General features: G+C 37.4%; 1 protein-coding gene across 10 annotated transcripts in view; it reads left to right on the top strand.

Moving 5' to 3' along the window:
• The window catches only part of Atp2c1 (ATPase secretory pathway Ca2+ transporting 1), a 100,198-nt gene that overhangs the window by 38,077 nt on the left and 47,970 nt on the right, over positions 1-14,151 (top strand). For all 10 annotated transcript variants that reach the window (XR_009380322.1, XM_059268504.1, XM_059268496.1 and 7 more), the window contains 6 exons: positions 325-435; positions 2,963-3,079; positions 5,090-5,179; positions 7,378-7,413; positions 10,573-10,634; positions 11,855-11,963. Coding sequence is in view for 9 of the 10 variants with exons in the window: in XM_059268496.1 (XP_059124479.1) it covers positions 325-435; positions 2,963-3,079; positions 5,090-5,179; positions 7,378-7,413; positions 10,573-10,634; positions 11,855-11,963 (525 nt within the window). In the remaining variant the exon portion in view is untranslated. The remainder of the gene's footprint in view (positions 1-324; positions 436-2,962; positions 3,080-5,089; positions 5,180-7,377; positions 7,414-10,572; positions 10,635-11,854; positions 11,964-14,151) is intronic.

The raw sequence follows: 14,151 nt of genomic DNA, 5'->3' as shown, positions 1-14,151 counted from the left end.
ATGATTGTGCATAGTCATCGGAATCTGACAGGAAAGACATCTGTTTTATTTTTTAATCTTATGTTGATGGGGAAGTAATATCTTTAAAATATGTAATGTGAAGATTTTGTATTATACCTTGTGTTAACAGGTATCCAAAGTTTTAAAGTTTGCTTTCAAAAAACTGTTAGTATCGAGTTGTCTTAGATACTCATTATTAATCTGAGTATACTTTCCTAAGTGGAAAATAAGTTGCTGTGAATATTAGGATTTTCATTTATTACTCTGGACTACATTCTAGTTGTTTAGTATATTCAAGTAATTTTTCTTTGTTTTTATTCCTAGGTTGCACGTTTTCAAAAAATACCTAATGGTGAAAATGAGACAATGATTCCTGTACTGACATCAAAGAAAGCAAGTGAATTACCAGTCAGTGAGGTTGCAGGCATTCTCCAAGTAAGTGGCTGGTGAGGAGGAGGTGGGAGGTGTAAAGCAGCCATTTAGATGAAGTCAGTGCTGACCTATTGCATTTTCTTCGCGGATAGAAGTACTGGTCTGTGCTGTCTAGCAGAATGGCCCCCAGTTACATGACGACATGACAGGAAATGTGGCTAGAGTAGTGGAGCAACTCTGTTTAAGTAACTGCGTGTGGTGGCTGGGCAGTACAGCTCAGGAGGAGGAGTATGGCCAGCAGCTGTTTGCACTGCTTATCAGTGGGAAAGTAGTTAATTTAACTAGTAACATAAGTGGTGTTAGGATTTTTTGTTTGTTTGTTTTCCCAAGACAAGGTTTCTCTGTGTAACCCTGGCTGTCCTGAAACTCACTTTGTAGACCATGCTGGCCTCGAACTCACAGAGATTTGATTGCCTCTGCCTCCCCAGTGCTGATTAAAGGTTTTTGCCACCATACCCAGCAGAATTTTTTTTTTTTTTAGTTTAAATACATTTTTTAAGGTAAAGTGAAAGCTAAGTACAAGTGTGGGTTTGCAAATAAGTATTAATTATGTAATTTTATTCTCTTCCTAATTTTAAAAAGTACTGTGTAGGCAAACATGAAAAGAGAATTTTTATTCAGCCATTTTAATTGTTGTTTCAGAACACTGGTATTCATTTTTGAGGGATTTTTATTTTGGTATATTTATACTTAGTTCTAAAACCACTTATTTTAAATATATTTAAGTTTTAGAAAACTTGATTACTGAACTCTTGCTAACTTTGCTGGCGAAGGGAATTAGCCATTTCTGAGATGTTGTAATTTCATCCCCATCCCCCCCTCCCCCCAGCTGAGGACAGAACCCAGGACCTTGCACTTACTAGGCAAGTGCTCTACCACTGAACTAAATCCCCAACCCTGTAATTTCATTTTTTATGATTGTTAAAATCATGATGGTAACTGAAGGACTTAGATGATATTGCCATGTCCCAAGAAAAAATTGTTAACTGTGTTGTTTTGAGTAATTTAAGACACCCAAGTTTTCATTCTGATATAATAACATAATCTAGGAGCAAAAAAAAAAAAAAAAATCTCAGTGGTTTAATAAACTCAGAACAGGAAGGGCATTTGTAGACCACTGAATATTCTTTTGGAGACACTAATTTTAGAAAAAAAAAAATTAAAAACCAATTAAAATACATATGAATTATGGTTTTCTTTTATTATTCCTTTTCTTCATAGTAAAACAAACACACTATCTTGTTGCTTATTGAGTATTTATAGTATTTATATAATATCAGTGTACTTTAAAAAGTTAATCTTTGAAAATTGCATGCATGGGTATAACATACTCTGGTTACACTCACCCTCTACCCTCTCTTATTCACCAACCTCAGTCTTCTTCCAAATCCCACCCCACTTCTATGCCTTTTGTTTTTCTTTGTGGCCCACGTGGTTTATCTAGGACTAGTTGGGCCTGAGTGTTGCTATACAAGAGCATGGATAACAACTCACCAGTGGCAGCCTCACTGACAACAGTGACTTCTCTGTCAACTCCTGACTGCCCTTAGCTCCCTGGGTAGGGTGGTGCTCCATGAATCCCCACCCTGATTCGTGACTGCGTATTTACTGACTCAGGGTTGCACAATGCCTCTGAGTGCTGTGGCCATGTCATGTTTCTAAGATAGTAGTTCTGTCATGCCTGTAAGATGGTGTTTCTGGACCCTCCTCTCCTTGATTGGCTCTTATGTCCTGCCCTTCCCCTAAGGGGTGATTTTGAGTGTCCTGTTTAATGCTAGGCACTCAGAAGTCACTTAGTCTCAAGACCGTGACTAGCCATGAAAGTCTTCATTTACTGCTGCTTGTGGCAAAGAGAAGATCAAGTCTGAACATAGCACTAGTTGGTGGATATAAATAAGTATTTAAGAGGCAGTTATCAAAATCCATTTATCAAAGTAAAAGTAAGTTCACCTTACACTAGTTTTAAGTGTGTATTTTGACAAAGTGACCACCACTAATAAAACAAGATCTTACCCTGTAGCTCAGACTGGTTGTCTAGAACTCCTGGTGTTATCTCAGGTTGTCTTCCAACATGAGATAATTCTCCTGCCCCAGCCTCCTGAGTATGCAAGTGTGAGTAGTGTAATGGTGTTGTAAGTGTGAGCCACCATGTCTGCTAAAATACAGAACATTTTTAGTGTTCCAGAAAGCTTTTCCATGGCCCTTTATGGTTAATCTTGTCTGAATATTATGGCTGCGGGTCCCATATAAAACCTCTGGGAGACGTTCTGTGATTAGTAGGAGCTGGAGAGATAGCTCAATGGTTAAGGTCACACACTTCCTGTGCTTGCAGAGGACCCAGGTTCAGCTCCCAGTACCCCTACTCAGTGACTCCCTATGTATGTGACTCCAGTTCAGGGGATCTAGTGTCCTCTTCTTCATATACATTTAAAAAAAGCTTCTTTTAATGTGGTCATATACTATGTATTCTTTTGTGTTTTGTTTACTGTCTGCTAACATTTTGAATAACCTTTAATGTAAAATTTAATAGGCTGATCTTCAGAATGGCTTAAACAAATCTGAAGTTAGTCATAGGCGAGCCTTCCATGGCTGGAATGAGTTTGACATTAGTGAAGATGAGCCGCTATGGAAGAAGTATATTTCTCAGGTGAGACACTTTCCCTCCGTCTCTGCTGTCTGTGTAACTGACTTTCATAGTTGTGAATTTCCTGAGATTGACCTACAGAGAAAAGAAATCATTTTTACAGTGGTTGTTTTCCCTAAAAATTTACATGTAAAGTTGGAATTTCTATAGTTCTGACTCTTCATTTGATTTTGGCAAAAGACTGATGAAAAGTGAGTGTAGTTTAGAGGGCATCATTTCTGTATTGCTGGGTTGTCAGCAAACACTAGACAGTAGGCTTTTTGTGGATGCTGACCTTCGGCTTCCTAGTTATGGGAGGATGATATATTTGCAGGGAATCTTGGACAGCTTAGAAAATTATTAAATGCATAATTAAATCCTAACTACCAGGGTATAAGTTATACCTTTCTTATCAACTCTGTGATTTCCGTTGGCCTCCATTGGTGATGACCTCAGGAAATAGTAAGCTCAGATTAGATTATGGCCATTCATAATTACCTTTATTTTAATTTTTAGCAAAGGCTTACTATAGCTTTAAAAATTTGGTAACAATTACATTAGTGTAAAAAGTTGAATCATTCTGTGGCTAGTTTTAACTAGTAAAGTTTGGTGTGCTAAACAAAGAAACACTTGAGTAGAGAAAACTTTTGTGAAGGCATTAAAAAGAAAGTTTGTATTTAGTTTGTTTAAACGGCATCATCAGCTAATGAGATAAGCTTTGTGCATGTGGTTGGGTACAGTAGCAAACGAAAGCTGTAAGGGTGATAGGACTGTGTGTGCCTTATTTCATGTAGCGCTCCTGTTGATAGCTGTAGCTTCACAATTACACCCCACCTTAAGGAAGCCCTAACATAGTTCCTTTGAACCTGTCATGCTTGACTTGTCATTTGGCAATGTGATTGAATTGTTCTCTTTCTTGATCCTGCTATCCAAGCCAGAGTGCCCGACTCTTGGGATTCCTGTAGGAGTTAAACAGTGTCTGCGACATCGTTAAGCATAAATAACAGTTAACATCAAGTATCAATTATTAGTTGTATAATATTGCATGGTTCTTCTTTAGGAGAATATTGAGTTTATTGTTCTGTAAACATCTGTCTGATACTCTCCTTGTGAAGTGGCATCTTAATTAGAACCATGGCAGAGCTTTTCTTAGGGGTGGCAAAAGGCTCTGCCATCAATGTGTGGTGGTTAGCAGCTGACATTAAAGAGGGTTCTCTGGATTACCTAGTCCTTAGTCTCATTCTTAGCTACTACAGATTCCTTCATCTAAGGTTCCATTGGAAGATTATGGCGCTTAAAATTATTTAAGTTACCACACAGGTGACAGCTGGAAGTTGTCAAAAGTTGAATCAAAGCCAGTTACTTTTATTCAACCATACATTGTATGGCAGCTATAGTTTTATTTGCTATCAGTCTTTAGCCTCAGTATTTAGGTTAAAAGCCATTTCTTTTTCTAGTTTCAGAAATTCAGGCACCTATCTTTGTTAAATTAATACAGTACTGCAAGCCAGGTGTGGTAATGCATTCCTATAATTTCAATACTGGGAAGCTTAGGCAAGAGGATTATGAATTTGAAGTGAGCCTGAACTACATAAAAACAAAAAACAATCAAAAACTAATATACTGCTACAGGTATATACATACTACAAAGAATTAGCGATTTTGTTGTTGTTTGTGGAGACAGGGTTTCTCTGTGTAGCCCCGGCTGCCTTGGAACTTGCTCTGTAGACTAGGCTGGCCTCCAACTCATAGATCCGCCTGCCTCTGCCTCTCGAGTGCTAGAATTAAAGGTATATGCCAACACCCAGGTTAGCAAATTCTTTATTGTAAATATTGATATTTAATTTTCTTTTTCTGAAAAGGAACTGTTACATAGCTTTTAAGTATGAGCATTACTTTTTTGTTGCTTGAAAATAAAGCACATATAGACTCTTGTAATTTCATAATGATATCCTTTTTTTAAAAAGCCTTTATTGAGATAAAGCGGATTTGTCCTTCATATAAGAATGTTGAGTTGTTTGTTTTAACTTCCAGTTTAAAAATCCCCTTATTATGCTGCTTCTGGCTTCTGCAGTCATCAGTATTTTAATGCATCAGTTTGATGATGCTGTCAGTATCACTGTGGTAAGTAAACTCTTTTATTTTTTAAATTTTAAATCTCTTGGTTAATTGTATCAGTTGGATTTGGTTTTACTTTGGAAATTAAAGTGAATCAAAATGAATCAGATTTAAAAATAATTATCTAGCTGTAGTAATTTTCTTTTGGTCTGGTTTGAGCTGGAGGTCTTCCTGTATTCCTCAGGCTTGCCCTCCTGGGCTCAGCTGTGCTGGTGTGTCAGCTTCCCAGGTAGCTGGGATTACAGGCGTGTACAGTCAGCCTCACAGATAAAAAATAGTTGATGATTTTCTAGTCCAACAAAAATTCCTGTTGCTTTTCAGTTGAAAATATTTTGACTAACAATAATTGTTCAAGAAATATGTGATCAAAACTATTTTAACAACACTGACTTTTTCTTGTTTCTGTATGCTTTTTGTGTTAATGGCAAATGTTATGATGTATAGGCTGTTAAAGCTTTAGCACAATTAGAAGTGGCCTTAAGCTGTATCAATAGTCATTGTTGTCTTTTGTTGTCCTCTATAGACAATTAGAGCAGCTGGGTTTGGAATGCATACCACTAACACTAGCTATGCTGCTTGGGTGGCAGAGGTAGGAGGATGGCAAGTCCCAGGTATTGTGGGCAACGTAGTGAAGGAGACCCTTCCTCAGATGTCTAGAATGTTCTTGATAGAGGAGTAAAATGAATTTCATAAAATTTTTTCCCTGAGTATATATGTTTTTAATAATCTGTGATGAATGGGAAGCATGTATAGATTGAAATACAGTAGCTGTCTTAAGGAAGGGCCATTGTGAGGTGAACCAGCCTTTTACTTATAGTTGGAAGTTTTCTTGTTCTGACTTCCCACTTCCCGTTTTGGCAGCTTCCTCCAAATTATCACATAGAGACTTAATATTATATATAAATGCTCAGCAAATAGCCCAGGCTTGTTACTAGCTAACTATTAATTAACCCATATTTCTATTTATGCTTTGCCACGTGACTCCTGGCTTGTTACCTCATTTTCTACATGTCCTGATTGCTTGGTGGCTGGCTAGTGTCTCCTCTGACTCCGCCTTCTTCTTCCTAGAGTCCTGTTTCTAGCTGTGCCACCTATACTCCCTGCCTGGTTACCTGCCTGCCAGCTTTTTATTAACCAGTGAGAGTAATACATATTCACAGTGTACAGAAGAATTATTCCACAGCATGTACTTAAAAGAATAATGTTGCTAGTGATAAGAATAGACTTTCAAGTAGTAATTAAAGCTACTGTAAATTTTCATGTATTACCATGAATTTTAGATACCTTCCAAGTATTGAAAACTTTAATGACATTAGTAGTGATTTTAACAATTAATAAATTTAGAAATATACCAGCATTTATATTTGAATAATTAGATGAACCAATATTTTCCAAATGATTAATGTCTGAGATTATCAAATTTCAGTAGAAAAAAGATAGATCAATGGATTCAGTTGAAAAAAAGATAGATAATAGAATTTAATGTGGAAGATTATGAAAAGTTCATTGACACAGTTCTGCATTTTACAATACTTACTTTAGTAATGTTTGTTTGCTTTTAGTGGTAGATAAAAATGTATTCTGGAAAGGTAAATACTCCTTCCTTTACCAATTTTTTTTTTTGGTCTGAGGCTTGATTTTTTTTTTTTCCTCTCATAGTTTATTAAATAATTCTTATGCTGCTTCTACCCAACAATGTATTGATTGGATTCCAGCTTTCTGTAGAAAAAGTAGGATCAAGGATAACTCATCAATAGAGAGAGCCCTTGCCTACCATGTGTTTGACAAATCAGCACTGGGGGAATTTGTCCAGTTTTTAAAACAAAACAAAACAAAACAAAACTTTTTTTTTTTTGAAAAGCTATTTGTGTTAACATGTATCGAATTTTTAAATTCTTTCCATAAATTAGTGTGCAGAAATTAAAATTAAACAAGTAATTAATGTGTCAACCATAACAGATGTTACCCATATAAATAAAGCTAGTCTTTAATTTGGGAGGATTTGGGTGGATTCAGAAAGTTTTGGAAGTGATCATGGGGATGGTTAGCCATTTAAATTCATATTTTTCCCTCTCAGGCCCTAAGACAAACTGATTTCTTAGTGCAAAAATCCATTCTCCTGGGACTGCACAGTCAGAGAGACACAATGTGGCTAAAAGTTATTTCTTGTTAATACCTGATTTAAAAGGCTGTTTGTTTTTTAGGCAATACTTATTGTCGTCACTGTGGCCTTTGTTCAGGTGAGTAATCTGTTTTGCCAGGTTAATAGTGGTGTATTAGTTGATTACTTAAACACAAACTAAAGTGATTTATGGGAAATAATCTGACCTTACTGGGTGGTAGTATATTCCTAATAATTTATTATTTTAAAACAATTTCAGATACTAGCCAGCTGTGGACAGTTGTGAGAAGAGGGCACTGTTTAATTTAGGGAGTGAGATGAACATAGCTTTTTTTTTTTTTTTTTTTTTTTTTTGATAGAAACAGATGGAAAAAAAAAAAAGCATGGCAATATAAATATAATCCATTAAGTTTAAAAAATTTTTCCAGTAATAAAATTGGGCCAGTACCCATTAGTGCTGAGTCTAAATGAACAAAACAATAGGTGAGTATAAAATTGAGTGGGCAGTTTATCAGATACCATCTGAAGAAGACTTGGTAGAGTGCTGAGATGGATTTCTCTTGGTAACAGTGGACTTTTCACTGAATTTGTTTCCTAGCCTTATTAGTCTTGTTTGGTAATTAAAGTTATTTTCTTGGTATTGGTGATCCCTTACTTCCCTTCTAAAGTTTCTTATTTTCCTCAGAAGGGGTGATCCTACTTCCTGTTCATTATGAGTCATTCAAACAGCAAAAGAAACAGATAAGAGGTCTCTTTTAAAGATGATTCTGAATAATGTGGAGATGGTATCATGATTTCTTTCTTTCTCAGCACTCAGGTAGAGGCAGGAGGATTGTCAACTCAAGGCCAACATGGGCCACATGTTAAAACCCTACTTTTAGACAAAGAAGAAGGGAAAGGAAAAAAAGCCGAGGATGGAGAAGAGAGGGTCATAACACACCAGGCATGGTGTCAGGTTAGCAAGTGTAGGAAAAAACACACATAGGCTTAGTTTATAAACTTCTTTTATGTTTATTTAAATGTTTGGAACTTCTGTATATTTTAGAAGTTTCCAAATTTTATCAGTCCTCACTTTGAATATGGCTAATAACAGTAGAAGGATTAATCTACTGTAGGGAGAAATGTAATGATGCTGTATGTCCCTAGGTCCATGCTCTGATTCTTAAATTATGTGTCATGTATAATTTATTTTCTGACGATTTTTGTCACTGTCCTGGTGTCTTAAAGTAGTTCCTGAGGCAGTAAGTTTCTAGTTCTATAGTAACTGAGTGTAGGAAGCCAGCTGGAGTCTGATTACTTGGAAATTTATGAGCTCCTTTAGTAGACCACCAGTGTTCTTGTTCATGGTTGAAGCGTTAAGTGTGAGGCTTCTCCTTAGGACAGAGTATTGCCTTTGGGCTGTTGGAGCTGGTAAATGTAGCATAAGCATTCCAGGCTGTGCATCATCTAAGGAAGTTACTCATTCCAGCCAAGTGAGTGGTGTGATCTATACTTGGCCAGTTACTGGAGCCCTCTCATAACGCCTCACCGTACATTGTGGCAGTCAACTCCCTCTTGGATTTTCATTAATATATAAGATGTATGAAAAGCTCTAGCAACTTGCCCTCTTTGGAAAATAAAGAGCTCCCATCCTCAAAATACACCACAGAGTTTGAGTTTTAACATAATCAATGTGGAGTTTTACATGGAATGTGTTATGTATTTTAAATGTAGCTTGGATCTGTTGCTGATGTCTCAATAGTAGTTTTATTTGATGCTGCATTAGCTGCTTTTTTCATTGTTGTGACCCAATATCTGACTAGGAGTAACTTGAGGAAGAGAGTTGAGTTTAGGGAAGGTGTGGTGGCAGAAGGCAGGAGCTTGTGGTGGCCAGTTGCATTTTGGCAGCAAGTGGGTTAGAATATAAAACTCGAAGGCCAGCTTTAGTGACCCATGTCCTCCAATGAAGCTCTCTTTCTAAAGGTTCTACAATTGTCAGAAACAGCACCCCCATCTGGGGACCAAGTGTTCAATCCCATGAGCCTAAGGGACATTTTACATTCAATCCACAACAGCTGAGAAAGAAAAAGGCCTCAAAACATGAAAAGCTTCATTGTTAATTAATAAGTATATTTTTACACAGATTTGACCCCTTTCCTCAAACATGCCTAAGAAAGCAACAAACTATTTTAAAAGCAAATTGAAAACCATTCTTCCCATCATTTTCCTTCTGTTCGGTCCTTCAGGTCACTGGCTACCCTGCGTTGTCATAGAATGACCCCTCCTACAACAGCTTTGCAAAGACAAAGACTGCTAGCTTCTGTTTGGTTAGTTGCTTAGTGTCTTCTACCCTTACAGAATTTTTGTATACAACTTCCAAATTCTTCACTGTGGTTGGTAGATTGAGAGGCATGCCTAATAATTTTTATATTTGTAGATTTTGCTTTCATTTGTCCCTCTTGTCTGGGTAGTGACTGATACAGTTCTGAGATACTGTTACATAGAGTATCTCATTTGCATTCTCATTTGAAGCAGTTGATGATGGGTAGACTTGGTGAGTGCTAGCTCACATGGCAGGTATTTCAAGACTCTCCTATCTCTTATTCCTGCTTTTGTCCCCCACCTTTAACTTCAGGCCAAAAGATTAGACCCGAGGAGGCCTTGGTGCCGTATGAAACCCACTGCTAAGGGAAGCATAGGCTAAGTAGTGCAGTGCATTGGAGATGTTTCTGACCCCTAGCTGTGGGTCATGTGCATGGCATGTGAGGTGAGTGCAGAACAGCATCAGGGCCTCTCAGAAGCTTCCCTTTCATATGATTCAGCTGGACAAGAAAAGGGAGTGTCAATAGCGTCCACATTGTTATTTCCAAGCAAATTTAGTCTACAAACTAGTATAGTTAGTGTGGGCTTACGTCCTCAAAGTAAATATTGCATATAGGTAAATAATGACTTCGTTGGTTGCTAAACCCAAATGTAAAATTATCTTAAAAATCAGGCTCAATTATGTTAACTTTATGTACTCTTTGGATACAGTAATTGGCTTTCATTTTCTTCTAAGCAATCTTAGATTTGCACATTGACTTTTTAAATGTATAATTGGGAGTATTTAATTTTTATAATTGTTTGATTACAGTAATTTAGGGACAAGTTTTTATAGGTTAAGAATATAAAGATAAGTAAATCAAGATATGAATTGGGAGAAAATTTTAAGTAGTAATGATTAATATTTAAGTCTAAAAGGACCATTTGAATTCCTTTGTGTTTTGTTAGTGTTAAATTCTACTTTTTCTCTAAATAGGAATATCGTTCAGAAAAATCTCTAGAAGAATTGAGTAAACTTGTGCCACCAGAATGCCATTGGTATGTTATTTTATTTGAAAGAGATTTTTACACCTTAAAAAATAGAAACTGAATGGCACTAGCACTGTAAGCATTGTTGTTCCAGCTTCGTTTAACACAAAGAAGAGACTATTGAACCAGCTTCGTTTAACACAAAGAAGAGACTATTGAACATGACAAGAAAAAATTGGATCAGTATAGCAAACATTGCATTATTGATGGTTTTGAGACAGCTTTGTTCAACAGGCTTTTTTTCTTAATTGTTCGTGTTTGTGCATGTTCGTATGTGTGAGTGGGCATGCATGTGCCATGATACACCTGGGACGGTCAGAAATTACTTGAGGTGTTGGCATTCACCTCCCACAGCTTCTGAGGCAGAGTTTGGCTTGTTCGTTACCATGTGTGCTGGCCCTTCCGGGGCTTCTGGGGCTTTTCTTTATTTCTGTCTTTCTGTAGGAGGGCGGGCATGGAGCTGATGGTACTGTGTTCGGTTTGGCTCACTTGTGCTTTAAGTGCTTTACGTGGGGGCTCTTTCTTACGTGTGGAGCAGTGAGTGTATGTTGAACACTCTTCTAAGTAATTAATGAAAGTAGTGTAATGAAATATATCTCAAGATAGCCTCAGTGTGAACATTTGAATAGCTAATCAGGTTTTCCAATAATTTCCCTCTGTTACCTGTATAATAAGAGCACACAGTATATCAAATGCTTAATTTTTTTTTAAAAATTTAAGACAGGTCTTACTATGTAGCATTGGCTGGCCTGAAACTTGCTATGTTGACCAGGCTATCTTCAAACTCAGAGATCTGCCTGCTTCTGCCTCCTAAATGCTGGGATTAAAGGAATGTATCATGATCCCTAGCTTTTTTGTTTTGGTTTTAAAGATTAATTTTTAAAAATTATTTTAGATTATTTGTGTGTATGTCTATGTGTGGGTATGTGCATGTAAGTACAGGTGCCTGAGGAGGCAGGAAGTGTTAGATTCTCTGGTGCTGGAGTTCTAGGCAGTTGTGAGCTGCCTGATGTGGGTGCTGGGAGCTACACTTGAGTCCTCCGCAAAAGCAGCATGTGTTTTTAATCACTGAGCCATCTCCCTAGCCTGTGCTCTTAGTGTTTATGTTTGACTTATCTCTTTGGAAGTAACAGTGTTTTTCTTAAGACAGGTTCACTGAAATTCAATGTAATCTTAAAGAGAAATAGTATGGTTTTTCTTACTGTGATGATTTCTGTTTCATGCTACAGTGTGCGTGAAGGAAAATTGGAGCATACACTTGCCCGAGACTTGGTACCAGGTGACACAGTTTGCCTTTCTGTGGGAGACAGAGTTCCTGCGGACTTACGCTTATTTGAGGTACGGTGAGGGTACGTGGATATTGATTAATGAAAGGGTTAGCAGTTCTAATGATGAACACATACTTCATTTAAAATATTTAGTATTCTGACTGAATAGTGACAAGTGTAAGCATATTCTCCCTCCCCCTTAATATATGTCTGTTCTGCTGTAATGTCTTTAGAGGTATCCACTCAGTCAGTTAGCATACCTTTGTGACAACCTGAGTCAAGTACTGTAGCAGACAGAGATGATAGAATTATGTTGATTAGGGAATCCTGTATTTGTGAACATAGATCAGTATAAGATAGAACTCAGTAATCAGGTATGAAAAGGTAAAAGATAGAAACTGAGATAGGAGACATTACTTCTGATGTAGCAGCAGAGAATGCCTCCTCATACAGTGTAGCCCTGGTAATTGAAAAACAGTGTGAGACAGGAAAGGAAAAGAGTATTAACCTCTGTGAGGATACCAGTAGAGGTGCTTCTTGACTCAGGGTGGGGTTATGTCTCCAAAGGTCCACTGAGAGTTTAAAATACTATGTCAAAAATAATTGCATGTACCTAACTTACTTGAGGCACATAGTGCTCTGTATTGACTGCTGACTCAATGAGACTGTATGTCTGACTCAGAGCTCTGGCTTACTACACTACCCAGAATCTCATCAGAATATCATACTGCAATCTTAGAAAAGAGCAAAGGAAAAAATGGAAGTATGGTTTCTACTGTATGTGTATTTTACTTTCTCAGTGAGAGGCAGAGTTGCCTAACAAAGCATCCCTCCTCTGGAAATGCATAGAAATCATCTTGGGTCATGGTCTGGGGGCTCCAGATTCTGTGTCTGTAACCAGTTCCTGCCAAAAGTGCTGCTTCACCCACCTCAGTACAGATTCATTAAAAACCCATTTTTTTCTGTTTTTGAGACAGGTTCTTTTGAAATAGGTTCTTAAAATATAGATCTGCTTGGCCCTCTCTTTCCTCAGCATATCATGGTTTGAAGCCACCATACTTGGCCTGAGTACTTTTAGAGATAAGATTCACATATGATAGGATACGCATAAGTGAAAGCTAACATTTAGTGGTTTTCAGTCTATTCAGAGCTGTGTTCCCATTATCACAGTCTAATTATAAAGTTTCATCACTTTCCAAAGAAAACTCCTTATCTTTTAGCATTCACTGTGTTCTTAACACTGATAGCCACTAATTTTTTGACACTAAAGTATGTTTGCTTATTCTACTAGACATTTTATTAATTTAAAGGGGTTGTATAATATGTAGGTTTTTTTTTTTTTTTTTTTTTTTGTCTGTCTGTTTCACTTAACATATTTTCAGGTACTTCATTTAGTACTTTATGACTTTTTTTTTTTTTTTTTTTTTTGGTTTTTTTTGAGACAGGGTTTCTCTGTGTAGCTTTGCGCTTCTCCTGGCACTCACTTGGTAGCCCAGGCTGGCCTTGAACTCACAGAGATCCGCCTGGCTCTGCCTCCCAAGTGCTGGGATTAAAGGCGTGCGCCACCACCGCCCAGCTCTTTATGACTTTTTATTGCCATATAATTTTCTGTTTTATGGATATACACATAATAAGTTTGATCCACTTCTGTTTGAAGTGTTGCTTGTAGGGAAGGGCTCCTGCTATCTTAGTGTTCATATTACTGCAGTCCTGTTATCTGTGGGAATGTTTCCAGACCCCTCCACTCATGACTTCTTTTTGCTGAGAAAATTTTTGTGCCTTCACATGTAGTTATATAAAATATGTCTGCAAATGAAGCATTAGCAGATAATAAATCACAAAACAGCAGTTCTTCAATATGCATATAATTTAACATTTATTGAAGGGAAAACAAGTTTACCAATGTGATGGAGATACTTTTTAATTTTTACATAAAGAATTAAATTTTGGACTGGAGAGATGGTTTAGTGGGTAAGAGCACTTGCTTCTCTTGCAGAGAACTGAGTTTGATTCCCAGCAACAACATGTTGGCTCACAGCCATCATTAACTCCAGTTTCTGGGAATCCAATGCTTTCTTGTGGCCTCTGTGAGCACCAGCTCATGAATGTACACACACACACACACACACACACACACACACACACACACACACACACACAGGGCGGCGTGGGGGTGTGGGCATTTATTAGAATGGCTTACAGGCTGTGGTCTAGCTTGTTCAACAATGGCTGTCTACTAGTGGAAGGTCCAAGAGTCC

The sequence above is a fragment of the Peromyscus eremicus genome, chromosome 7 (genome assembly GCF_949786415.1).
Source record: "Peromyscus eremicus chromosome 7, PerEre_H2_v1, whole genome shotgun sequence".
NCBI lineage: Eukaryota > Metazoa > Chordata > Mammalia > Rodentia > Cricetidae > Peromyscus > Peromyscus eremicus.
Note: the sequence above shows the minus strand (reverse complement) of the source record. Positions and strands in the feature narration are given on the sequence as shown.